Raw genomic sequence first — 26,204 nt, forward strand, 5'->3', positions numbered from 1 at the left:
AGGTATAAGTTTTATAATAAGCAGGCACCATATGCCATTCACAGAGCAAACACAGCTGATGGTTTTTAGACGTAGGGTAAATCTAGCAGGATACTTTTTTGTTTTTACAGCATGCATCGCAGGCCTACAGGCTAGTCTTTAAGTAGGTAGCAGAATGTCCGTGTTAGTTTTTTTTATTATTATTATAATTATACTTTATAAATATTGTAAACTATTTTAAATCAGGAACCTACAGCAAAAAAGAAAAAAAAGAAAAAAGAAAAACGGACATTCACTCAGGAAGGCATGGGGCTGTTGTAGAGCTCAAAGTCTTTCTTTCTTTCTTTCTTTATATGATATTATCGTTTCTGTTTTCATATCGTGCTATGAAGAAACTTGTCTTTTTTTGTTTTGTCTGCTGCAAATCCGCTCCTTATTGGGGAATTGCAAGATAGCCAACGCTCCGCCCAGAACAGGCTATAAAAGTATAGCCCGTTAGGCTATTCCCACAAAGCGTTTAATTCTAGATGAATGAAAGAAGAAAATCAGCTTGGTTTGTTTTTTTGATCACGATATTTGTTTTTCTTCCTCAGAAGAGATGCACAGTAAGCTAAAGTTTCTGAAACGGAAAAACAAAAAGGATGATACTCCAGGTAGGAAGAGTTGATGCTCATTAATCTCCTGACATAGCTTATGTTCGGTAAACAATTATATTTCAATTTTTTTATTTTTTATTTAAATGATTACATAAAACCTTAATTTGTGGAGTTATGCTTTGTGGAGGTTATGTGGAGTTTTTTTTTTTTTATGATGATCTGCGTTGGCATTCTTACAGAAGAAGAATATTACAGAAGAAGAAAAAAACATTAGATTTTGTTTTTAATTTTTGTCCAATGATTTAGTCAGCTGCAGTGACCCATTTAAATCCACTTAAATGGAAAACTTAAGTGTAATTTATATGACATATACATTTATATTAATAACATATAAATGTATGGTATTGTGAAAAATGTATTTATGTTTAAGTAAAAACATTATGCTGTTTTAAGTTACTTTTAGTTTAGTTAAACGTTTACAACTTTGTTTTACAGTGTCCTTGTTTTATATACTTGCCATCCTCATAATAGTAAATTATGCATATTTACATGAAACTAACCCTCAACCAAACCTAAATCCTAACCCTATGTACATGTTGTTAATTAATATAACCCAATACTTAAATATATAATTATACTGTGTATGACACCTTAAAATAAAGTATAATCATTTATTTGAAGGTATCTGTGTTACAGTGTAATTATACATTTAATAATTTTGAGTAATAATAATTAACTACATACTGGGTTAGGATTAGGATGTTGTTTAGGGTTATTTGCATGTAATTCGGCACAGTTTATAGTAATTGTAATGTGAAACAAGGACACTGTAAAATAAAGTGTTACCTAAATTAATAATTAAGAAAATTACATTGTGATTTCAATTGCTGTGATGAAATGAAATTATTGTGTGAAGTTAAAATGATGGAATCAAAGTCAGTAAAGTGCATCCCAATTGATATCATATCTCAAAACTATGTACACTCAATGATGTTTTGCACAGAACTCTTACTTCTTTTCCACATATGAACGCTTTTTAAAAGAATAAAATGCAACCTTGCTTGTGCACAGTAAAAACAGTCCTTGTTTAAGCATCCCTTTTCTGCGCTCTACAGAAGTCCCCCCTTTTAAGGAGAATCTACAAGAACGTCACTTCGTGGACGCAGGGAGACAGCTGATCATCCGAGAAGACCGTCTGTTTGCGCTGAAGCAGGAAGGGATCGGATCCAAAATGAAGCTGGTGGAGGAAGAGGAGGATTCAGAGGCTAGACTAGCAAAAGACTATGAGGACCTGCTCGAGTTGGTGATGCAGACGCTGGAAAACTCCCTCGACCTCCAGAGTGCTGAGGAGCAGAAGGTACTGAAAGAAGCAGTCAATGCTGTTCTGCAGGAGGAGGAGCAAGACACACGCTGGGTAGGGTTTCAAGAAAAGGAACGTCCGCCGTGGAGGCCGAGGCGGTGTAAACAGAACCACGAGGCTCTGCTCGGGCGTCTTGTTCAGAGGCGGATGGAAGAAGCAAAGTTAGACCCAAGTCTTGAGATACATTCCTCCATGCAGCTTTCGATCACTAGCAAAGCAAAACAACTGAAAGAAGACCTGCTGAAAGTTGTGACATGGGTGCGCAGCTGCTACCCAGAACAAGAGGATGTGTGCCAGTTTTATGCCACGCAGTACCATAACATCTTCAGTGCCAAGCTGAGAGAAGTGGCAGAATACACACTGTGTGATGAGGACTGCCTTCTTTTATTGCAGTGGGTGAAACAGGATTACCCCGGGTAAGAGAAGCAAATCTATCTCTCTATCTGTCTGTCTGTCTGTCCGTCTGTCCATCCATCCATCCATCCATCCATCCCATTTCATTATATTGGAAAAAAAATCCTTCCTTAGAAGTTGCTCTTTTAAAGCTCAGGACACTTTTTGCAGATCTCATTTGTTTCAGTCATGTATACTTTATACCAGATGTTTCTCTTAAAATGACTTAGTTAGAAATAGAAATTGAGACAAATTAGATCATTATTGACACAGATAATTTGATGTATAGTCATTAGATATTGAATTAAAGGGATAGTTTACCCAAAAAGTTTTATGCCACACTGACTGTACCATAACATCTTCAGTGCCAAGCTGAGAGAAGTAGCAGAATACACACTTTGTGATGAGGACAGCATTCTTCGTCTAGCAAATTATCTGTGTCAATAATGATCTAATTTGCCTCAATTTATATTTCTACTAAGTCATTTTAAGAGAAACATCTGATATCAAGTAAATACATGACTGAAACAACTGAGATCTGCAAAAAGTTTTCCTGAGCTTTAAAAGAGCAACTGATTTTTTTTCAATAAAATAAAATGGGATGGATTGATGGATTGTAACGACACACAGTCTCTGGATGCAATTGCAAAAACGCTCTTTATTAAATATAAGGCCGAAGCCAAGAAGATGAACACAGGGTCAGACGGTCACAAGTAGACAGGGACGGACGCAGGGACCTCGGTGGAAAACGTGCTTAAGGTGCTCCAAATCCCGTGAGTGATCCAGTGAACAGTAAAATGAATCATATTATATTCATTTCTAAAAATACTAACAACCAGACGACAGCACACAACGAATAACGAGCGACTCCAGGGACCAGAAACAGAAAGGGAACAGAGCAGGAACACACACACACACCGGGAACCACAACGATCTGACAACATGAGACAACCGTTACTGAACATATAAAGACACACACTGATGAGAACCAGCTGGCGTTGCTGATCAGCGCTGATCAGTGACCACGACAGACAGTACACAAGACGAGAGAGAGACAGCGGATTAATGAACCGTTACATGGATGGATGGATGGATGATGTTTCTGTCATCATTTACTAATGTCTAATTTTTTACATCTGAGAACACAAAAGATGATATTAAAAAAATATATATATCTTTTTCCTCTTCATAATGAAAGTCAATGGGGTCTGCTCTTTGTGTTTTTTGTGTTTTTTTAACTCTATTGACTTTCATTGTATGGACAAAAACAGTTCAAAATATATTGCTGTGTTCCACAAGTAAGAAAGTAATACAGATTTAAAACAACAGGTAAATGATGTGAGTAAATGATGACACAATGTTAATTTTGGGGTGAACTATCCCTTTAATTTTATTTATTATTATTTTTATTTTTTATTTATTACTTATATTTTGTCTTTATTTGTTTGCAGTATTCTAAATGTCAGTCAGATAAAAGAGGTGATCGATCACACAAAGCTCGATCCACTGCTTCCTGAAAACATGATTACACCACTGGAACAGCAGTTTTTGGCCAACGAAAAGGTTTGATGCTTTATGATACTTTTAATGTTTCTAAACACATCTGTTTTCTGTGTCACTTAAAGGCAAGACACCACAAGGTGAATAGGGCACAAACAAATTAACACCTACAGAACTGAACAGCAGATACATACAGATTCAAAATTCTTGTTCTTGTTTGACAGTCAAATAAAGAAACACTTTTGGAAGTTTTCATTCTGCTAGTCTAATGTTATGGAAGCAAAATAGCCCAAAATTTCAACACAAACACACCATGCACTCTCCACCCTTTTGCTTCTACACCCCTTGAGTTTCTTTCTTCTGTTGAACACAAACAAAAGAATGTTAACCAGACAGTTGACAGTAGCCATTGACTTTCATAGTATCCCCCACCCCTGCGTGTTTGTGTCATTTTTGGTTGAACTGTCCCTTTAAATATGCTTCTAGCACCAAGTTTTAATTTGATTCCATTATTGTTCACTAGAGGGAAGTGAACTCATGCCTCCACAAAATTCTAGAAAGAGAAGAAACAGCCTGGAAGGAGGGAGCACTTCCTCAACTGAGGGACCAGGTGTACTGCTGTCATCAGGCCACTGATGTGATCCAGGTAATGATAAAGGGGAAAAGTAATAGCAATTATTTCCCTTCATCAAATTACAGATTTTTGGGGGAACACATTTTTTATTTTCCCCCTCTCTTTTCCTAGTGCTTTCATAGACATGTTCAGTATGCTCAAAATATGCTAGGCGATGAGACAAAAGCGAGGACTATCACATGCCAGATGAGCAACTTTCTGAAAGAGTGAGTAACTATAGCTCATTAATTTTATATTAATTTCTAAAAATACTAGCAACATTCCTTTTGAGCAGTCTTGCTCTTGTATTTAAAGGTGCACTATGTAGTATTTTTGCAGTAAAATATCCCAAAACCACTAGGCCAGTGTTATATATTTTGTTCAGTTGAGTACCTACAAAATTTTTCCAACTATTTGTAAATTGTGAGAAAATTGCTATTTTAACTAAGGACCGGGACGTGTCAGCATAGCGTTTGAGCGAGTCGCCTGTCAATCGCGTCATATCTGCGTTACCCTCGGTTTTATTCTGCAGAAGCGCTTTACTCTTAGCAGTGTGAACATGTCACAGCAGCGCCGAGCGAACGCAGAGAGTAACGTCATAACATAATTTTAAACACACTTAAATGTATCTAATATGATACACAGAGCTGCTTTACCTCATAATCATAACCGGAAACGCGGAAATAGTGCAGGCTGTGTCCCGTCCCGTCATAATAAAAGTCCCAGTGCTCGTGAGCCGTGTGTTAGTTTAACAATCGCTCCAGCAGCCGTGCTCAGCTTCACAACACTCGGTCCTGCTCTGCTTCATACTACAGTAACGTTAATAACCGCATCCATGAACATAATTTCTACCTGTCTCCTATTTTCCACCGGCTGTGAGGTGAAGACCACATGTCCCAAGATACTGCGCTCAAACTTGGCGTCATCAAACTACGCCTTTGTTTAGAATAGGAAAGTTGCATAGTGCAGCTTTAAATGTGCATTTCTATATATCTTACACAGATGATCCTTTAACTTCCTTCTTTAATTTCCATCCCTACAGTTACAAAGCCTTTCATGAAAAGGTCATCAAGAGCAAGCAGACCAACACTGAGCCTGTTTTGATGGTCAACCTATCATTCCTCATACAGTGCAGGTGGGTGTCACTTATATTCATCTGAAACATCATATTAAACTTTTTTGAGTTTGTATTGAGAGTTTCTTTGTCCCCCACAGGAACTATATTACAAAGAATGCACATCTGTTCCCTGAAGATGTCAATACAGACTGTCTGTCTTTATTGACTACCATGACAGAAAGCAGCCATCATTACTTTACTTCTAATATGCGTTGGGAACTTAAGGTAAAAGCAACATTTTGTTTCTTTCACTGTTATGTAATGAAAAAATGCCCTGTGTTTGCCAATGTTCTGTCAATTTTTTATTTGAATTTCGACATTAATGCAGTATATCTTACAACAACTACTAAGCAGGATTTGCTTATAATCTACAGTATCCAAAGTTTGATTCCTCATGCCTCATGTTCTAAGAACAATAATGTAGACACAGTGTGTAAAAGAAAGTAAAGTAACTCATATATGAGGTTCAAGTTAGTTTTCAGTAATGTAAAGTAATAGTAATAGTAACAGTAACATTTGATTAATAGAAATTTTAATGTGTTGAAATGCATGAAATTAATTTTAAAAGTGCACTATGTAAAAACAAAATGTTTCCAACTATTTGTAATCTCAAATGTTTCCAACTATTTGTAAATTGTGAGAAAATTCCTATTTTAACCAAGGAGCCGGGATGTGTGAGGGAGTTTTCCGGTTTTATTTGGCAGAAGCGTTTTACTCTTACCGCAGTGTGCAACAAAGTGTCACAGCAGCCGCTGAGCGAACGCAAAGAGTAATGTCATAACATCATTTTATAATGATGTTTTTAAATAAAATAGAAATTGCATATTAAAGTTAAAAGTTATAACTGCATGATGAAACCACTTTTTGTGTGTTTGTTTACATATGGTGTACTGGTCTGGTAGAAACACAGTTAAATTATTTATAATAATATAATATATTAAAAAAATTAAGCAGTTACACCGAGATTGCATTAAACCATCAAACGTAAATGTTTGTTTATTGCTTATGAATTTCCAATATTTTCTATATATATTTTTTTTACTTTTTAATGGCAAGGATGCCTAAACAGTCCCCTTGAGAGATTAAATCTTTATTATGCTTACAATATAATATGATTATAACAGCCTATACTATAATATATAATTTTTTTTAAGTATTTAAACTGATATAGGCTATTATATTAGTTTGAATGCTTCAATTTGTAAAAAAAAAAAAAAAAAAAAAAAAAAAACTTAGCTAAGTATGTTCAAGGGAATATATAAACACTTTGATAGTTATCGAAATATCTCTGGATATCAGCTTTAAGTATGTGCATGTGCTGAAATTCTGAAATGAATCATGGCTTTAAATAAACCAGGCCTACACGATAGATTTTCATTGTTTTCAAAAGCCCTCATTGAGGTGTTTTTTCTTGGCAGTGAATACATTCATGTGAGCAGTTGGCTGCCGGGACCTCATTCTTCAGTTATAAATAACAAACCGGATAATTTCCTTTTATTAACTGCTTGAGAGGACTACATAAATAGTTGCTCGGATCAGGTCCACATCTTGACCAGATTCTGCATGTTAGTTTCTATAAGCAATAAAATAAATACCTGTCAATATATCTGTTCCTGCAGAACATTTACAGGAAGGTGGGCACCAATGAGTGGCTCAGGGACAGTCACCGTGTATGTGAAGAGCTGCTTGCAAAGCTGGACAGACATATTCAGAAATTCAACAAATTGGACAAAATGTCTTGCCAGGTATGAACATAAAGGTCAACCAAAAGATTGACTTCTTTATTCGCTAATTGATTGATTTAGTGATTAATGGATGGATGGATGGATGGATTGATTGGTTGATTGATAAATGGATGGATTGATTGATTGATAAAGTGATTGATAGATTGATTGATTGATTGATTGATTGATTGATTGATTGATAAATGGATGGTTGGATGGATGGATGGATGGATGGATGGATTGATTGATTGATAAATTGATTGATAAATTGATTGATTGATTGATTGATTGATTGATTGATTGATTGATGCATGGATTGATTGATTGGTTGATTGATTGGTTGATTGATTGATTGATTGATGGATTTATTGATTGATTGATTGATTGATTTATTGATTGATGCATGGATGGATGGATGGATTGATTGATTGATTGATGGATTGATGGATTGATGGACTGATTGATTGGTTGGTTGGTTGATTGATTTAGTGATTGACAAATGGATGGATTGATTGATTGATAAATGGATGGATGGATGGATGGATGGATTGATTGATAGATAAATGGATGGATTGATTGATGGATGGATGGATGGATAGATGGATGGATGGATGGATTGTTTGATTGGTTGATTGATTGATTGGTTGATTGGTTGATTGATTGATTGATTGATTGATTAGTTGATTGGTTGGTTGATTGATTTATATATTGATTGATTGATTGATTGATTGATTGATTGATTGATTGATTGATTGATTGATTGATTGATTGATTGATTGATTGATTGATTGATTGATTGATTGATCGGTCGATCGATTGATATATTGATTGGTTGATTGGTATATTGATTGATCGATCGATCGATCGATCGATCGATTGATTGATTGATTGATTGACTGATTGATTGATTGATTGATTGATTGATTGATTGATTGATTGATTGATTGATTGATTGATTGATTGATTGATTACCATTTGATGACTAGGAGCTACTGGGTGTGATGCATAAGGAGGTTCTTGCTGAATATGTACGGAAAATGATGAAGCAAAAGATCAAACTTTCAAATAAAGATCAGCAACAGATGGCAGCTTCAGAACTGTGCTTCAACAGTGAACGCATACACACATGTCTGACTGCAGCTGTAAGTACACAAACAAAAACTTTTGTTGTTGTTGTTAAAATATCAGTTTTCATGCTGAAACCCTAGAACCAATTTCCAAAGAAACAAATATCATGATACATGGCATGATCTACATTTCCTAATTTTAGATTGTTTTTTTCTTTTTCGAATTTACTTTATTTCCAGGGATCAGACATGGATTGGTTAAAAGACATTCTTCCCAAATTAGCGGAACTGCTGAAACTTCAGGATCCAGACAGTATGAAGTTAGAGCTGGTACACCTGATGAGCGTTTATCCTGACCTCAGGTATAGTGGATTCTGCCTGTGGAATTATTTTGGCAAGAACAACTGTTGCACTATCCTCACGTCTCTGTGTTTTTACAGTGAGCGTCATATTTCTGCTTGGCTGAAACTCAAGGGAAATCTTTCTTCGTTAGACCGCAAGAAGATCCTGAAGAGCGTCACATGCAGCCAAGATCAGATCACAGACAAGAGCGACTCGCTCCAGTTTAGCAGGAGCTTCTTTTCCATAGTGAGGCTTAAATGAATTGTGCATTTACACATTGCTTATGTAGATTTGCTTGCTTTTGTAGAATTGCTTGTGCTCAGGCATCGTGCAATCATTTTGTACACTGAAATTCTTTGTGAAATAAAATGGCAGATTTCTATATTTTGTGTTATCCCTTTAATAATAAAAAATAATAACAATAAATTGTATTTATAGGCTACTTTAACCTGCATGGATGGAAAAACTATGGACAGAGTAATAGCCAGAGAGAAGCTACCAGGATAATTTCAGTTTTAACACAATTAAGTTTTAGGAAATTTGACGAAAACCAGTTTTTAATTTCAGTATGTCATCTGCATAGCAGTGGAAATAAAAAAATATGCCCAAGAGGCAGTTCATAAATAAAGGAGGGCCCATAACTGAGCCTTGGGGAACACCAGGCCACTCAGATCGAGCAAAATAAGTAAAATCAGATGAACAGATTGTTAATAACTCATGTGATGAAGTGGAAGGTAGTGAGAGACCAGCGCCAACTCTTTTCTAATGCTTTAGAAATAAATATTACGTTAAAAACATTATTTTTTAAAATGACTATTTTTTTTACTTTAATCTTTATCTTTGTTCTTAACACCCTACACTCCAGTTACCCATTATAAGGTTAAAAAAATAAACCTAAGAGAAATTATGGGAATTGTGTCTTATCATCAAATCATTCCAGTACACACAGCTTAATTGTTTCTTTGCCGCTATGTGTGACAATTACTGATTATGAGAATGCCCGTAACAGTTGTCTGCAAACAGGATATGGTGTTAAAGGGCCATGTAGTAAGCTATTCCAATTTACCCGTGCAGTTAGGAAACAAACCTGCCATCACAATGGATGTGCACTTCCTGAACAACTGAAGATTTCCTGACAAGGTGTATCCTTCTAAGGCAAAACAGGATGGTTTTAGTGTACATATTTATACCTCCTGCTTCCTTTCCTTGAAAACGAACTGTCAATCAGCCATACACACACAATTAAAATGCATTTAACAAAAACGATAAAAGATCTATTCTGTGAAAATTACTTAATCAGAAAAAAGACATTAAAGAATACAAAAGCTGCCATTTATTTCTTTATTGAGGTACCAAAGCACTTCTTGCATACTTGTTATACAGTACTGCTGACTTTTGTATGATAAATTGCTTATGATGTACCACATTCAAGTCACTTTAGATAAAAACATCTCCCAATTGAATAAAAAATGCATTTCATTCTATTTTCAAACAAATATTTATATTACAATGCATACAAAAATGCAACCAATATAAATATTAAATTATTTAACAATATCATTAAAAAATAATAAATAAACAACAAATAATCATAGAAAATAAAAACAGATTCAAAAAAGCATATTTGTTTCAATGGCCCAATAGAACACATAGCAGACATCATTACATCACTTGCGGTTGCGCGTACATTGTGGTGGCACCAAAAATAGCAGGAAAAATTGGAGGAAAACATACAATATCCATGGAATAAGAGAAAATAAATTATTGTGCTTTTGGATGTTAGAATCGGAATGCAAAAAAGGCTTTATTTTTAAAGAAGATCTTTGTTGAATTATGCCCTGATGGACTGATGAAACCTGCATTTGATGTAAACAATAGGTCTACATATTATTCACATATGCAGTTAATAGGGGACATGATGTATTACCCCTATAGTTGCTGCATGAAATAATATTTGAACCTTTAACAGTTACCTTTTAAATAGATAACATTTAAACATATAACAATTTTATATTATAGTGATAAATTTATATAAAGTTTATATAAAATAAAATAAAAACAGCATAACAAGTTATCTTGAAAATCTGTTTTTTCTTCTCAGAATTGTGAGATATAAGCTTGAAACCATGAGGGGGAAAAATCTGAATTATAGAAGTCAGAATTAAAAATATTATATAAATGACAATTTTTATTATTTTATTCCATGGCTTACACAGACTGCTACTGCAGAACTGTCCTGTTTAAGCCATCACATTTACTAACATTTAAAAAAATACCTGCATGTAATTACATCTGTAATTAAGTCATGTAATTACATTTTTAATTACAATGTTGACACTTTCCTTACACCTAACCCTACCCTTAAACGTACCCATGCCACCACACCTGTCCCTAACTTTACCCGTATCCCACCTCAATATCAGCAAAAGTGCTTTGCAATACAATATGAACACAATACGTACATTGTACTTATATTTTGATGTAAGTACATAGTAGTTAAGGTGACCAAATATCATGTTTTAAATGAATGTCACGAAACAGTCATGCCACTTAAACACTTTTTACAAAGTTTTATGAGTCTGGCTCAAGGCGTTATTTATATCAAAGACAACAGCAAAGGCCCTTTAGGGGAGGAAGGATGACACATCTAGGATTTGAACCCAGGTTAAGGTCTTGAATCGCATCCAGTATTTCCCTCACGTGTCGCTCTGATAACACCCCCTTCCAGCGCAGCAGACCAGGTACAAACTGCTCACTGCAAAACATTCAGAAGACTTCACTACACTGTCTGATGAAGACGAAAGCACACATTTATACACAAATAATCTCACAAATATTAATAAAACTTACATTTTCAGAGCTGTAATGACATGTTTGAATATTACAAATGTTATACAAAGATAGACAAGTGTCATTGGATGAGTTTACCTGTCCTTAGGGAAGTCTTTGAACAAATCACAACAGGTAATCTTCAGTGCATCTACATCACTGCAAAGCAAAACTTCACTCAATCTCTCAAGGAGAAACTGGTTCCTATTGCCATCACTGCCATTCTGAAGAAAACAGATACATTTTCTATGAACATTCTGCATTGTGTTGGCTTGACAAGCCAGACCCACATCAAGATGTTTGTTCTGGAAACTGACCATAGACTGGGCTCAATCTGAGGGGCGGGATAAACGATCGTCTTTCAAACTCCCTCTGCACGCGATAGGATAGCGCTACAACCAACCAGAGCAACGAACGTGAAACGGAGCTTGTTGATATATTAAACATTCGCCGTATCCGGTCGGCAAAACTCCGAACACATCTTCCCTTAAGAATGACTTCAGTGCCGTTCTTTGTTCTTTTCTAAGAGAAAGACCGTCAAAGCTGATTCAAAAGACCGCCGTTCGGCAGTTTCTGTGTTTACTAGAAGCACGCAAGCGCAACTCTGCCGTCATTATGTTAAGCCCCGCCCACCGACTCTATACACGATAAGATTGGCCTGTCAAGAGCTTGGCGTTTACAGCTCAGATGGGTATTGAGAGTTGCTAGACGACACTCGTGGAAGTTTAGATTTGCTGCCGCTAGGGTGCGTCTAGATTTCTAGGCTAGCATTGTGTTGATGCTTTGGCTAATTTGCAAATGAGTCGTACCCTTGGAGATTAACAGATTAAATCAAAGTTCAGACAAAGTTCAGATTCAAATAACAGATTAGATCAAAGTTCTTTTTACTTCAGTCTCTTAAAGACATTAAAGTTGGGGTAGACAATTTGTGAACAGATGGTGAGCGCAGAATAAGTAAAAGGTGGCTGCTGTTTGTTTGTGGCACTCAGTGACTGTGTGTCTACATCTGAATGCATTTTTTAGTCCTTGGACTTCCACAAAAGATATTTCTGTCTTGACAATGTGTTTAGCATGGTAATGGATATGACCAGGGCTTGACATTAACAACCGCCAACCCACCATTTGCAGGTAGATATCAGCTGTGGCGTATAACACAGTCATACTGACTAGCCACTTTGGCGGGTTATATATTTGCCAAAAATAAAACTTTTTTTTTTGTTATTAAAAAACAAACAAGCAAGCCCAGTGAGAAAAAGAAGCGCAAAAATGACATAACGCATTACTTTCCACAAAAAGTACCTAAGTACCGTAATTAGTTACTTTTTTAGGGAGCAGAGCAATATTGTAATTCATTACTTTTAAATGTCACTTTCCCCAAAAATGCCCATAACAGATCTATACAAGTGGAGCTGGGGAAAGTGGAGGATTTCTGAATGCAGCTGCTGCAGCAAATGCTGACCAGTATTTGAAGGTTGAGCAGCGAGCTCATTGGCTACTGATAAAGAGGAACTAATCAGATGTGCCTTATAGAGAATGATGTGATTGCAAGCAGATTGAGTTAAGGACCTAACAGCGTGCGTCTGTGCTCCATCTAGAGATTCATGACAGAACTTTATAATATGTAGAGCACTTCTATTATTGATTGCTAGCAAGATGAAGACAGTTTCAACCAGCAGTAGCATGCACAGACTCGGTAGAAATCACATTCCCAGGGCCGGGGGCACTGTGGTGCAATTGAAAAGGGCACTTTCACTTTCAAAGGGGCAGGGGCTCAAAACAACCCCACCCACCCCCTTGTGCACGCAGTGTAAACCAGTATAACAAAAAGTGTTTATGTTAAAACATTGCCTACCCCTAGCTTTAAGTATAACTTAGTACTGCATCATTTGCTCCAATAAGCAATGGCAGATTTCAGCTCCCTCAACCTATGTTGTTTTTATTTTTTTAAAATGTTTTTTAAATGAAACGTAACAATTGTAACTTGAACAGACAATAGCGGGGCCTTTGTACCCCCTTATAATTTCATTTCTAATAATAAAAAATAACCCTTAAAAGTACAAAGATTTCTTACCAGTTCAGCGAATGTGTTTTGGAAATTGAGGGCATCCTCTCTCATCCTTTCTCCGACATTTCCCCATTTCTTTTCAAGCCGTTTGGTCTTGCTGTTCATCAGGCAATCCAGATACACGCGTGAAACACAGTCGAAGGCGACATTCACAAAGATCTATTAAAAAAAAGTTGAAAGAGTTATGTAAAGCTAAAATTCTGTTTTGTTTGAGTGGGCTTATAAGTACAGAACCAACCTCTTGAATCTCCTTTCCCGCATCATTCTGAGGCAGATATGCACACTGCTTTTGGATTGCCTCTGTCAGGATATGAATTCGCTCACCCCTCTTGAAATAACGTCTTAAACTGTCCTGGAAATGAGAGAAACTATACTAATTTCCAAGTGTAAACTAATAAAAAATATTTTAGAATGTATGGACTTTCCATTTTAGGATTCGGTTAATTTGGGAAATCCCGCCCAACTTTCCCTTCATGCATAAACGGTTGATTATGTAATAATGACAGGGGCGTAGCCATCTTTTCAGAAGTGAGGGGGACAGAATTTTTTTTTTTTTTTTGGACCAATATCATTTATTGCATCTCTTGCTTTTAATTGGGCAAGATATCAAATACACTGCTGAACAATAACCACTAATTAATATCTATAATATTATTCTCCTATTTTTTGTGCCAATTTTATGATTGGTTTATATACTACAAACACTTGTGCATTAAGACTCCATAGATTTTGTGCAATGTAAAAAATATATAGATATATTCTGATGTAAACCAGCTGTTCTCTATGTGAAGATATCGAAAAGTTTAATTTATTCCTGTGATCAAATCTGAATTTATCATCATTACTTCAGTCTTCAGTGTCACATGATCCTTCACTAATCATTCTCAAATGAGGATCTGATGATCAACACACATTTATGATTATTATCAGTTGTGCTGCTCATGGTGCTGCTTAATTTTTGTGGAAATCATCTAAACATTTGTGGTAAAATTAAAAAAAGAGAGAAATTAATACTTTTGTTGATCAGACATGCAGTAAATTGATCACAAGTGATATTTTTAATATTACAAAAGATAATAATTTATTTAATGAATGCAAATAAATGCTGTCCATTGAACTTTCTATTCATTAAAGAATACTGAAAAATAACATGTAGGCTATCATGGTTTCCACAACATTTTTAAGCAGCACAACTGTTTTCAACACAGATAATAATCATAAATGTTTCTTGATTATAAAATCATCATATGAGAGTGATTAGTGAAGGATCATGTGGCACTGAAGACTGGAGTAATGATGATAAATTCAGCTTTGATCACAGGAATAAATTACTATATTCACATAGGAAAAAAGCTGTTTTAATTTGTAATAATATTTCAAAATATTACTGTTTGAACTATTTTTGATTACATAAATGCAGCCTTGAGCAGAAGATACTAAACCTTAAAAGCTGCATTATTCATATGATAGCCTATACTTTATTGTCAATAAATAGCCTTGAGATGACTTGAAAAACACACATAAAGCATATATTGTCGCAATCGTCTGATTGTCGTCGTCACGTTTCATAACTCATAACGATTGTTTTCCTTCAGCTGCAGCTCCAGCGTGACTGGATATTACCTCTACGAATCCGCTTTTGACATTCTGTGAGAGCGCCCTCATATTTAGACGCGAATAAAATGACAGGTCATGCATAGATAATTTTTTGTCTCTGAATTTAAATCTTGTTGTATTCACATTGGTTTCAATGTAAATACACTTGCCCGTGACCTCAAGAAGCGCGCAATCAACCCAGATTAAAGAAATCTGTTTTTAGCGTCCCTGTTAACTTGCCCGCCCCCGCGCAGGGTAACGCCGGTTCGGATCCCGCTCGGAGCGGGTCGACTAGGATCGGTGAGACCCAGTAAAAGCGCGGGGGACGAAAATACATTTTATTAAAAGTGAGGGGGACACGTCCCCCGCGTCCCCCGCGTAATCTACGCCCATGAATAATGACATACCTGTGCCAACCGTTTCATCATCTTTTGTACAATAGACAAAACGTGATCTTCCAGCTCTCTTAACATGCAGCAGATAATGTTTAAGAGAGTGCCGCTGTTGTTTGTGTCTGGATTGCTGAGTTGGGGAGCAAAAAATCTGCAGCAAAATAAACATAAGCATAAAACATGGTTCTGTGGTTGCCTGTGTATAAACATAATGCAGGTAATACAGGATAAATCAGAACAGTGTGCATATAAAACCAGTTAATTATACACTGAACAGGTTTAGAGTCATATATAAAGTTATTATTCTATTCATTAAAATTAAAACTGACCTGAGTTGCCTACAGGTGCTGATGAGCCGAAATAGGTACGCTGAGTTTGTGTTCAGGGGTTCCCTTTTTTTTAGGTGTTTTCTTTCTGCATCCACATACCTAGAAAAACACAATATAAACAAGACAATTAAAAGTTAATATTAATGTTCAAATTATTTCAGTATGTTGGTATGAAGAAACCAATAAACAAATAATTTGATCATATGAAGATATACACATTTTAGACACTTACTTTTGAACAAAACGATGAAGCTCTTTAAGACAGAGTGTTTGTGCCTTACACATGAGGGTCTTACTAAACGCTTTAGAATTCATAATGACAGCATTCAGATACTGTAAAGACATAACAACATTAAATAAGTGGATAATGCATATTTAATAAATATGTTTTTTTTGTAAGAAATGTGCATTGTTTACCTGAATGACATCTATGTGCAATTCGACAAAACTTTCTTCCCCCATTGAGTCCTCATTATGTCCATATTGCTCATCATAACACAGAATGTTCTGTAAAGTTCTAGAGATTTCATCCTGTGGAGTTTAAAGTGGGACAGAGTGAGATATGGCCTTCCTAAACATTGTGTTATTTTGGGTACTTGGCTACCTTGTTAGCCTAACACATAATGATTTTAAAAATTAAAGGTGGAGCATATCATGACCTTTAGTATTGGCAGCAGTTTCCTCGTTGCTTTCTCAAACCATTCTGTCAACAGCAGAGGGTCATCCACTCTGAAGACATGCCGTGAATCCGAACTGGAACATAAATGATTTCATATTCATCAACAGTTCATGCTTCATTTAAAAATGTACAGAAAACTAAAAAACAATCAACTTCATACCTGAAGAAAACCTCTTTTCCCCACAGTAATAGGCAGAAGGTATCTTTCACAGACAGATCTCTGTTTAGGAGCAGGTCTAACTTGGTCAAGAGGTGTCGGCTGTAACTGTCAGTCAGATGAACTAGCAGCCCAGTGTCTTCCAGTACAGGTGTTAATCGAAGCACCTCATAGAATATCATGCTCCGTGTGTTCTTTAGAAAGTCCTGGAGCTGAGATCCTGCTGCTCCCTCTACTGGCAGTGTGGGAATGTGGTTTTCCACAAACTGATCAACTTCTTGAAGATACTCACTGAGCCAGTTTTGAGGGAAGTTGCCTTCTTTCTTATCTGTGGTAACACCGTTCAATTGGCTCCATCTTTTCAACACCTCAGCTGCCTTGTCAATGTCATCATTGTTTAACTGGTCACTCAGAATCCTTCTGAGAATATCCAGCACTCTTTCGCCACTCACTTCAACATCTGGAGGAATCAGGTCAGGATACACTCCAGAATGATCTGAACTTTCCATGTATTCAAACGTCTGTTCCCCTGTTAAAAGGGTCATTGGCAAATAAGACCATAGACTGTGCATATGTGCATGATAAAGAAAAGGAAAATCATTTTAAAAATCTACAGACTAAAGCTCATGTTCCAAGACCTTAGAAATGTTTGCTTTCATTTTGGTTTCATGTTTTGACAACATTTATATAATTTTTGAGAAAAGTGTTAATTGATGTCATGTGGTGCAACCATCAAATAAAGTCTTCCTTACACTTGTGAATATTTAACATTATGACTTATTCAGTTATAAATATCATTCAGCTTCTGGGGAGTTGTACCAATTTACATTTTACAAGCTAAGTTAAAATTGTCTATCATAAAAAGGTAAGATTCGCAAATTATTTTTTATTATTAATTATTAACCTCTCCACAAATAATCCAAATTCATTTTAAATTTGAAAATTCATAGAAAAAATTATATATATATATATATATATATATATATATATATATATATATATATATATATATATATATATATATATATATATATATATATAAAATCTCAGCATAGAACATATTCAAGTCATTGTGGAGGAATTCCATTTTTATGTATTATTTAATAAATTAAATGCACACAAAAAATTGTGTCATCTGATCCAATAGCAGGTGGAAATTGATTTAGTTTAATTTCATACTTTCCCAACAAGTGCAAAGATGCTTACATAAATAACAAGAGTAAAATCAATGACTATAATAGAAAATTAAGAGTATCTTACCATCTATCTGCTGTACGTTTATCATTAAGGGTTTCTCTTCATTCCCATGCTGCTTTTTCCCCTTCAACTTCTGGTAAAGTATTTTTGTTTGCTTCAGTGCCATACTTGACTGAGACAAACGAAGAGCTTGCTTATTCTGCAGTATGCATTGGAGTAAATGGTGAGATTACACTGCTTAAAACAGGTATATTTATGGGAGTTTCCCTCATGAACATTCTAGCCAATGGATTTGCAGATTAGCCATTGGTTGCTTGGTACTTTCCTCTCACCTCACAGATTCCATGTCCTTAGACTAACTCGGCGTTCTGACATAATGTAATAGTAAATGAAAGTGAAACCCAGTCTCATACTGTCCTCTCACATTACAGACCCCATTTCCTTGGGCCAACTGGAGTCGATGGCATTATGCAAGAGTAAATGAAAGTGAACCAAGCCCTTTGGTTGTGCAAAATTAAAACCAAGACACACACACACACACACAAAAACTTTACAAAAACAACACATTTTACTAAACTGTGTTAGAAACTACAATAGTAATTTAGTTATATTGTACTATTATTGTAGAGACCATGTATATTGGTAAGAAAGACAGAGAAAGTGAAAATGAAAGTGAAAACATGCAGTCATTAGAAGTGCCGTGGCAGTATTGAGCCAACACACAAACATGGCCCATCATAGCATTGATTTGACAATGGAGTCTTAAATCTGATTAATGCTGCCGTAAAGCACTGTATCATTTTTGCCACTAAGCCCTCTAAAAATTATTACAACTTTGCTAAAGATCTGTTATACACAATCCTCTTACATGCCTTCTGTCATCTGATTGATAGTTTATACTTTTCAGCAAATAAAGGCTTTTATCATTATTCTAAATGCATCTTTCTTCAGGTTCCTGTACATGTGATGCAGCTCAGGTTTATTGATTATCCATACAGCTTTTATTTTATTTCATTTCTTAAAATTGTGATAATGTCAGGGAATGGCAGTAATCAACGGACATGACAGAGGGGTTAGATAACAAAACATATAGTCTTTAATAAAATAAACAAGAAACACTCAGGAGAAATACAACCACATTTACAATTAAGAATACCAGACATAGAATGAAGGGAACTCAGGGATTGGAGAAACCATGGAGACAAATGGAGCACAGCCAAACAGGAACAGATCACAGAGAAAACAAAACAAAACACTGAGCACAATCTTGACAGTTCAAATGCAAGTATCAAATATGATGGATCAGGATTTTGAGGAACCGATTTTTTGTTTTAACCTCACTGAGCCCTATATTCTCATATATATCAAACAATTCTCCTATGAATCATACTATATACATAATAATGTATCAAATATGATGCTCAACAAACTGTTCCATTTCAAAAACGTATATTTTTTGGACTTCACAGGGTTACCTCCATTTCCACCTGTTTTAAGCTTTGAACACTTCGGATCGGATGATCAAAAACGCTAGCCTAGAAATCTAGACTCATCCTAGCGGCAGCAAATCTAATCTGCCCGCAAGTGTCGTCTAGCTAGCAACTCTCAATACCCATCTGAGCTGTAAACGCCAAGCTCTTGACTGGCCAATCACATCGTTTATAGAGTGAGTGGGCGGGGCTTAACATAATGACGGCTGAGTTGCGCTTGCGTGCTTCTAGTCAACACAGAAACTGGCGAACGGCGGTCTTTCGAATCAGCTTTGCCCGCTACTCTGGAAGACTTGGAGTTAAGCTTTTCTCTGAGAAAAGAACAAAGAACGGCACTGAAGTAATTTAAAGAAGGGAAGATGTGTTCAGAGTTTTTGCCGACCGGATACGGCGAATGTTTAATCTATCAACGAGCTCTATTGCTCCTTCGTTGCTCTGGTTGGTGTAGCGCTATCCTATCGCGTGCAGAGGAAGTTTGAAAGACAACCGTTTATCCCGCCCCTCAGATTGAGCCCTGTCTATGGTGAGTTTCCAGACCAAACATCTTGATGTGGCTCTGGCTTGTCAGGCTACAAAAACGCATCATCATACCAGCAGGAAAGAGGGTTATATAAATTACTAGTTGGCCACATTCAAAAAAATATATATATTATTTAAGACAGTCTGGGAGATAAAGTCACCGGAGTAGCTCTGAAGCTTTCGTTTCGTTAAAGAAAAGATCTAGGACCTTGTTAATTTTTTTTACACCAGATCAGATTTGAATGCTAGAAGACAGAAAAACCACAATGCTCGAAGAACCTTTTCCATTTCTTACTTTTACCAACTGACCTTCACCTAAATCGTAGAACTAGATAAGGGATCCAGTTAAACAAATAACACAAAATCTGAAATAAGAGAGATTGTCTGGTTACATTTTATTTTGATGGTCCACTTTAGACATTCAACTAACTATAAGTAACTTTGAAACTACATTTCAACTAACACTCAATAGAGTATTAGACTGTTAGGTTAGGGTTTGGGTAAGTAGAATAATTTGCATGTAGTTGCAAAGTTAGAATGTCTTTTGGGGGACCATCAAAATAGTGTTGAAATATAACCTTTGTTTTCAGTATCTGACCTGTGACCTCCTTGAGCAGCAATGCCGTTCCATATCTGCAAGTTGGCTTGGGGAATTTTACACGTCAATAATGTTGATAGGCCTGCATATCAAATGGGTTCAGAGGCATCTATTTTGAAGCAGGTTTCCCCCCAAAAAAATAACAAAGGCCCAAAGAACAGGTGACATGACTATGATTTGGAGACGGAGACAGGTTCTGAATCACATCCAGTATTTCCCCCACCTGTCGCTTTGATAACACCCCCTTCCAGTGCAGCAGACCAGCTACATACTGCTCACTGCAAAACATTCAGAAGACTTCACTGTTTAAATACACTCACACAATAAACAGAGATGGAGCCTACATTTAAACACCTATCAATACATAGAATGTTTAGTGCTAATGTTTGGTCTGGGTTTACCTCTCATGTGGGAAATCTCTGTACAGTTCAACACAGATAATCTTCAGGGCATCTACATCACTGTGAAGTAAAACTTCACTCATTCTCTGAAGGAGCTGGTTTTCCTTGACAACATCGCCATTCTGCAGGCAGAAAGATCTAGCTATGAGATTTTTATTGATGTAATGAATGTAAAAACATACTGTTCTCTTAAGTCCACAGTTAAGGATATGTGGAACAGTTATGTTAAAGAGGTCCTATTGGGCTTTTTTATGTTTTACTGGTGTTTGAGCATGTCTGAAAAGTTACAAAGCACCAGTTCACTCCACAGAAATTTATTCTCTATTTCATTAAGCTTTGTTTCTTGACGTCTTCTGAAGTTTTCTTCCGGGAAGGTACACATCACATAAAATACTCCGGATTTAAATAATTCTCGCCCAATGTATGAAAATGCAAAAAAAGAAGGAAAAAAGAAGAAGCAAGGTCTGCTTGAGTTGCATTAGTAGTGTGTTAAAACTTGCAGTTATGGTTAGGGGCATGACATTTCCGAAACACGATCAAAGCGGTGAACAATTGGTGCGTTCAAGTCCTCCTGAGAAGTTTATATTACGATTTGGGAAGTCGTGTTTACGATGTCGTGCGCCTTCTCTTAATAAACTATACAAAATATCTGCAAAATTCTTAACCTCTACTTCTAGAAAATGAATAACTAAGAATGTGCATCAGGAATGTTTTCCTTTTTAATGAAGCCACTGTAAACTTTACATTATATTGTTATATTACAATGATATTACATTTTGTGCAGGCAATTATAAGCTTATTAGCTTATTTTGTTAGCTTATTTTGTTGTAAATAAAAAAGCCTGACAATGTCACTGCTAAATATAATAAGTATGGTTGTATTCTATCACATTTCTTACTGACGCAACCCCAACTCTTTTCTTTAAGGCTTAGTTAATGTGTGTTCAACTTGTAAATATGATATGATATTTACAACATGACTACAATGCACCAATTAACCACACAATTCAACCAACCAATCAGAGCACCGTGCGTTTTTTGGAAATGGGGACTTCAGATATATGTGAACTAAACAGTTCCAGACAGACTAGGATCAGAGGTGTTGCAACTAAAACATTTAAACAATCCTAACATGAAAAGCTATTTTAGACACCAAAAACAAAATCAAGACTTTAAAAATGGGGATAATAGGTTTCCCATAAATATGGTTTGACCCTGATTTCTAATGTTCAACTGCATCAGGAAATCAGGCCTTAAACTCTTACACTCAGGGCCATTTTTGGGGATTTCCGCTTGGATTTTGCCTAGCTTCCCATACACACATACAGTGGTCTAGGTTCAACATTTTGGTGTCATTTTACAGGAGACCCTTTGAAGTTATATAAAACACAGCTAAAAGTGATAAACGCTGTATGTGTCAGGGTTCTGCCCTGGCAGCTCTGTCTGTTTTGTCTTTGTTTAATGTTTCTGTGTTTGTGTTGTGTCTTAGTGCATGGATCTGTCTCTCTTTGTGTCTGTCATGTGTTCCTCTTGTCCTACCTCCTTGTTTGCTGTTACCACGCCCCCTTGTTTAGTCTGGTCTAGTCCTCGTTTCACTAATTGTGCTCACCTGTTCCTCATGTGCTCTGGTCCCTTTATATTGTGCTACCTTCCCTCAAGTCTTTGCTGGTTCGTTGTGTATGTTTGTGAGCGTTTGCTTGTGCGTACATGTCTCTAGCGCCTTGTCTAGCCTAGTCTAGCCTTTTCTAGTTTTAGTGTCTCCTGTTTTTCTAGCTTTGAATTTATTTTCATTTTTTTCTTTGTTCCTGAGTTTGAGTCTAGTGAAGTTTCTGTCTTCATTTTGCTTGCTTTCTCCAGGTTTTATTTTGGTATTTTTCTTCTAGCCTTATTTAGTTATCTTGGTTTTGATAGCTTACCTCTTTTATTTTTCCTGTTTTCCACTTATTTTTTAGTTCTGTCTTTTTATAGAGATTGATTTGTTTTATTTATTTTTTCATGTTTTCTAGCTCCAGTTATTATTTTTAGTTTTTGTTTAATTTAGTCATAGTTCTTAGTTTGTCTGTTTCTTGTTGTCTTGTCTAGAGTCTTGTCGTGTGTGTGTGTGTCCTTTGTTGTTTTCTGTCCAGTGTTTTTCCCTGGCCGCTGTCTCCACTGCCTGTCAACCAAGACTCCTGCTTCTGTGAGAACATCAAGCCTCAGGTTCCTGCCTGGATTGGTCCACCATCGCCCAGCCTGGTGTTGCCTCACAAGCTGTCGTCTAGTTCATTGGCTCCCTGGACTGGTCTCAGTGGTCATCCTCCCCTACCTGTCGTCGTGGTGTCTGTCCCCTGCCCTGGTGTTTGGACTGTCACTCATCCACTACCCTCTTGTGTCTTGTTGTTCTGTCTTATTAATAAACTGTCCTTGTTGATTCACTCTGCATCTGGGTCCTCCACTTCCTGATCCTTGACAGAACGAACCAGCCAAGATCGGACCCAGCAGAATGAGCTTCAAGATCCGTCCCCCTACCAAGGCTCAAGAGCGACTGTCCCGTCAGCAAGGTCTAGCAGCACTTCGCCAGGGGGGTCTAGATGAGAGGGCCTTTGCCCAGAAGTTCTGGACTATGGCTAGGGGTCTAGAATATCAGGATGCAGCCCTCAAAGACATCTTTAACCTCTGCTTGGACGACCCCTTGCCACAGTCAGAGATGGAGGGGCTGAGATACTTGGGGTATTGGGAATTCACCAACTATATACATCTTTGCAGGCAGTGGGCAGCACTGACACGTCCTGAATTCTTTTGTAATGACAAATTAACACTCTCAACCTCATCAAGTCCAGTTCTAGGCTCTTTACCATCTTCAAAGAAGAGGCGGAGGAGAGCGAGTCGGTCTGCTGTATCTGTCTCCGAGTCAATCTCAGTTGTTCCTAAGCGAGCTCCTACTATTTCATGGTCCACTCCCATCAGTCCAGAGCCAGTCGAGCCCGCACCTGTCAGTCCAGAGCCAGTCGAGCCCGCACCTGTCAGTCCAGAGCCAGTCGAGCCCGCACCTGTCAGTCCAGAGCCAGTCGAGCCCGCACCTGTCAGTCCAGAGCCAGTCGAGCCCGCACCTGTCAGTCCAGAGCCAGTCGAGCCCGCACCTGTCAGTCCAGAGCCAGTCGAGCCCGCACCTGTCAGTCCAGAGCCAGTCGAGCCCGCACCTGTCAGTCCAGAGCCAGTCGAGCCCGCACCTGTCAGTCCAGAGCCAGTCGAGCCCGCACCTGTCAGTCCAGAGCCAGTCGAGCCCGCACCTGTCAGTCCAGAGCCAGTCGAGCCCGCACCTGTCAGTCCAGAGCCAGTCGAGCCCGCACCTGTCAGTCCAGAGCCAGTCGAGCCCGCACCTGTCAGTCCAGAGCCAGTCGAGCCCGCACCTGTCAGTCCAGAGCCAGTCGAGCCCGCACCTGTCAGGCCAGAGCCAGTCGAGCCCGCACCTGTCAGGCCAGAGCCAGTCGACTACAAATTGTCATGCCCTCGAAAGCGGAAGAAGAGGAGAGCCCATGCCTGCAAGTCAGCTGCCATTCTAGATGCCCCTCATCTGTTGGTCCAGGAGGGCCGGAATCAAGCGGCTCCAGCCCCTGAGCGCAGTCCCGTGTCGGCTCCAGCCCCTGAGCGCAGTCCCGTGTCGGCTCCAGCCCCTGAGCGCAGTCCCGTGTCGGCTCCAGCCCCTGAGCGCAGTCCCGTGTCGGCTCCAGCCCCTGAGCGCAGTCCCGTGTCGGCTCCAGCCCCTGAGCGCAGTCCCGTGTCGGCTCCAGCCCCTGAGCGCAGTCCCGTGTCGGCTCCAGCCCCTGAGCGCAGTCCCGTGTCGGCTCCAGCCCCTGAGCGCAGTCCCGTGTCGGCTCCAGCCCCTGAGCGCAGTCCCGTGTCGGCTCCAGCCCCTGAGCGCAGTCCCGTGTCGGCTCCAGCCCCTGAGCGCAGTCCCGTGTCGGCTCCAGCCCCTGAGCGCAGTCCCGTGTCGGCTCCAGCCCCTGAGCGCAGTCCCGTGTCGGCTCCAGCCCCTGAGCGCAGTCCCGTGTCGGCTCCAGCCCCTGAGCGCAGTCCCGTGTCGGCTCCAGCCCCTGAGCGCAGTCCCGTGTCGGCTCCAGCCCCTGAGCGCAGTCCCGTGTCGGCTCCAGCCCCTGAGCGCAGTCCCGTGTCGGCTCCAGCCCCTGAGCGCAGTCCCGTGTCGGCTCCAGCCCCTGAGCGCAGTCCCGTGTCGGCTCCAGCCCCTGAGCGCAGTCCCGTGTCGGCTCCAGCCCCTGAGCGCAGTCCCGTGTCGGCTCCAGCCCCTGAGCGCAGTCCCGTGTCGGCTCCAGCCCCTGAGCGCAGTCCCGTGTCGGCTCCAGCCCCTGAGCGCAGTCCCGTGTCGGCTCCAGCCCCTGAGCGCAGTCCCGTGTCGGCTCCAGCCCCTGAGCGCAGTCCCGTGTCGGCTCCAGCCCCTGAGCGCAGTCCCGTGTCGGCTCCAGCCCCTGAGCGCAGTCCCGTGTCGGCTCCAGCCCCTGAGCGCAGTCCCGTGTCGGCTCCAGCCCCTGAGCGCAGTCCCGTGTCGGCTCCAGCCCCTGAGCGCAGTCCCGTGTCGGCTCCAGCCCCTGAGCGCAGTCCCGTGTCGGCTCCAGCCCCTGAGCGCAGTCCCGTGTCGGCTCCAGCCCCTGAGCGCAGTCCCGTGTCGGCTCCAGCCCCTGAGCGCAGTCCCGTGTCGGCTCCAGCCCCTGAGCGCAGTCCCGTGTCGGCTCCAGCCCCTGAGCGCAGTCCCGTGTCGGCTCCAGCCCCTGAGCGCAGTCCCGTGTCGGCTCCAGCCCCTGAGCGCAGTCCCGTGTCGGCTCCAGCCCCTGAGCGCAGTCCCGTGTCGGCTCCAGCCCCTGAGCGCAGTCCCGTGTCGGCTCCAGCCCCTGAGCGCAGTCCCGTGTCGGCTCCAGCCCCTGAGCGCAGTCCCGTGTCGGCTCCAGCCCCTGAGCGCAGTCCCGTGTCGGCTCCAGCCCCTGAGCGCAGTCCCGTGTCGGCTCCAGCCCCTGAGCGCAGTCCCGTGTCGGCTCCAGCCCCTGAGCGCAGTCCCGTGTCGGCTCCAGCCCCTGAGCGCAGTCCCGTGTCGGCTCCAGCCCCTGAGCGCAGTCCCGTGTCGGCTCCAGCCCCTGAGCGCAGTCCCGTGTCGGCTCCAGCCCCTGAGCGCAGTCCCGTGTCGGCTCCAGCCCCTGAGCGCAGTCCCGTGGCTCCATCTCCTGTTCCTAACCCAGTGAGGGCTTCACCTTCTGTCCCAGGGCACACTTCAAG

General features: G+C 39.6%; 2 protein-coding genes across 2 annotated transcripts; one reads left to right on the plus strand and one right to left on the minus strand.

Moving 5' to 3' along the window:
- Nucleotides 1-494: 494 nt before the first annotated feature.
- On the plus strand, nucleotides 495-9,075 carry tnfaip2b (tumor necrosis factor, alpha-induced protein 2b). The gene is made up of 11 exons (XM_067421389.1): nucleotides 495-632; nucleotides 1,691-2,351; nucleotides 3,780-3,891; nucleotides 4,352-4,474; nucleotides 4,574-4,668; nucleotides 5,484-5,576; nucleotides 5,657-5,783; nucleotides 7,178-7,303; nucleotides 8,269-8,424; nucleotides 8,590-8,711; nucleotides 8,790-9,075. Exons 1-11 carry the CDS (start codon nucleotides 578-580, stop codon nucleotides 8,950-8,952), a joined length of 1,833 nt encoding a protein of 610 aa, XP_067277490.1. The 5' UTR covers nucleotides 495-577; the 3' UTR covers nucleotides 8,953-9,075.
- A 1,757-nt stretch (nucleotides 9,076-10,832) lies between these two features.
- Nucleotides 10,833-18,123, minus strand: si:dkey-196h17.9 (tumor necrosis factor alpha-induced protein 2). The gene is made up of 11 exons (XM_067422079.1): nucleotides 17,999-18,123; nucleotides 16,742-17,267; nucleotides 16,562-16,655; nucleotides 16,320-16,433; nucleotides 16,135-16,235; nucleotides 15,903-16,001; nucleotides 15,589-15,724; nucleotides 13,824-13,937; nucleotides 13,592-13,744; nucleotides 11,620-11,744; nucleotides 10,833-11,446 (listed from the first exon to the last, which is right to left on the minus strand). The coding sequence occupies exons 1-11, from the start codon at nucleotides 18,099-18,101 to the stop codon at nucleotides 11,293-11,295; spliced, it is 1,719 nt and encodes a 572-aa protein (XP_067278180.1). The 5' UTR covers nucleotides 18,102-18,123; the 3' UTR covers nucleotides 10,833-11,292.
- Between the last annotated feature and the right edge of the window lie 8,081 nt (nucleotides 18,124-26,204).

The sequence above is a fragment of the Pseudorasbora parva genome, chromosome 17, assembly GCF_024679245.1.
Source record: "Pseudorasbora parva isolate DD20220531a chromosome 17, ASM2467924v1, whole genome shotgun sequence".
NCBI classification, from domain to species: domain Eukaryota; kingdom Metazoa; phylum Chordata; class Actinopteri; order Cypriniformes; family Gobionidae; genus Pseudorasbora; species Pseudorasbora parva.

Coding starts and splice junctions, on each gene's coding strand:
- tnfaip2b (XM_067421389.1), top strand. CDS start 578: ATGCACAGTAAGCTAAAGTTTCTGAAACGGAAAAACAAAAAGGATGAT. Junction 633..1,690: donor CAAAAAGGATGATACTCCAG/GTAGGAAGAGTT, acceptor TGCGCTCTACAG/AAGTCCCCCCTTTTAAGGAG. Junction 2,352..3,779: donor GTGAAACAGGATTACCCCGG/GTAAGAGAAGCA, acceptor ATTTGTTTGCAG/TATTCTAAATGTCAGTCAGA.
- si:dkey-196h17.9 (XM_067422079.1), bottom strand. CDS start 18,101: ATGGCACTGAAGCAAACAAAAATACTTTACCAGAAGTTGAAGGGGAAA. Junction 17,268..17,998: donor AAACGTACAGCAGATAGATG/GTAAGATACTCT, acceptor CCCTTTTAACAG/GGGAACAGACGTTTGAATAC. Junction 15,725..15,902: donor AGCACCTGTAGGCAACTCAG/GTCAGTTTTAAT, acceptor ATTTTGCTGCAG/ATTTTTTGCTCCCCAACTCA.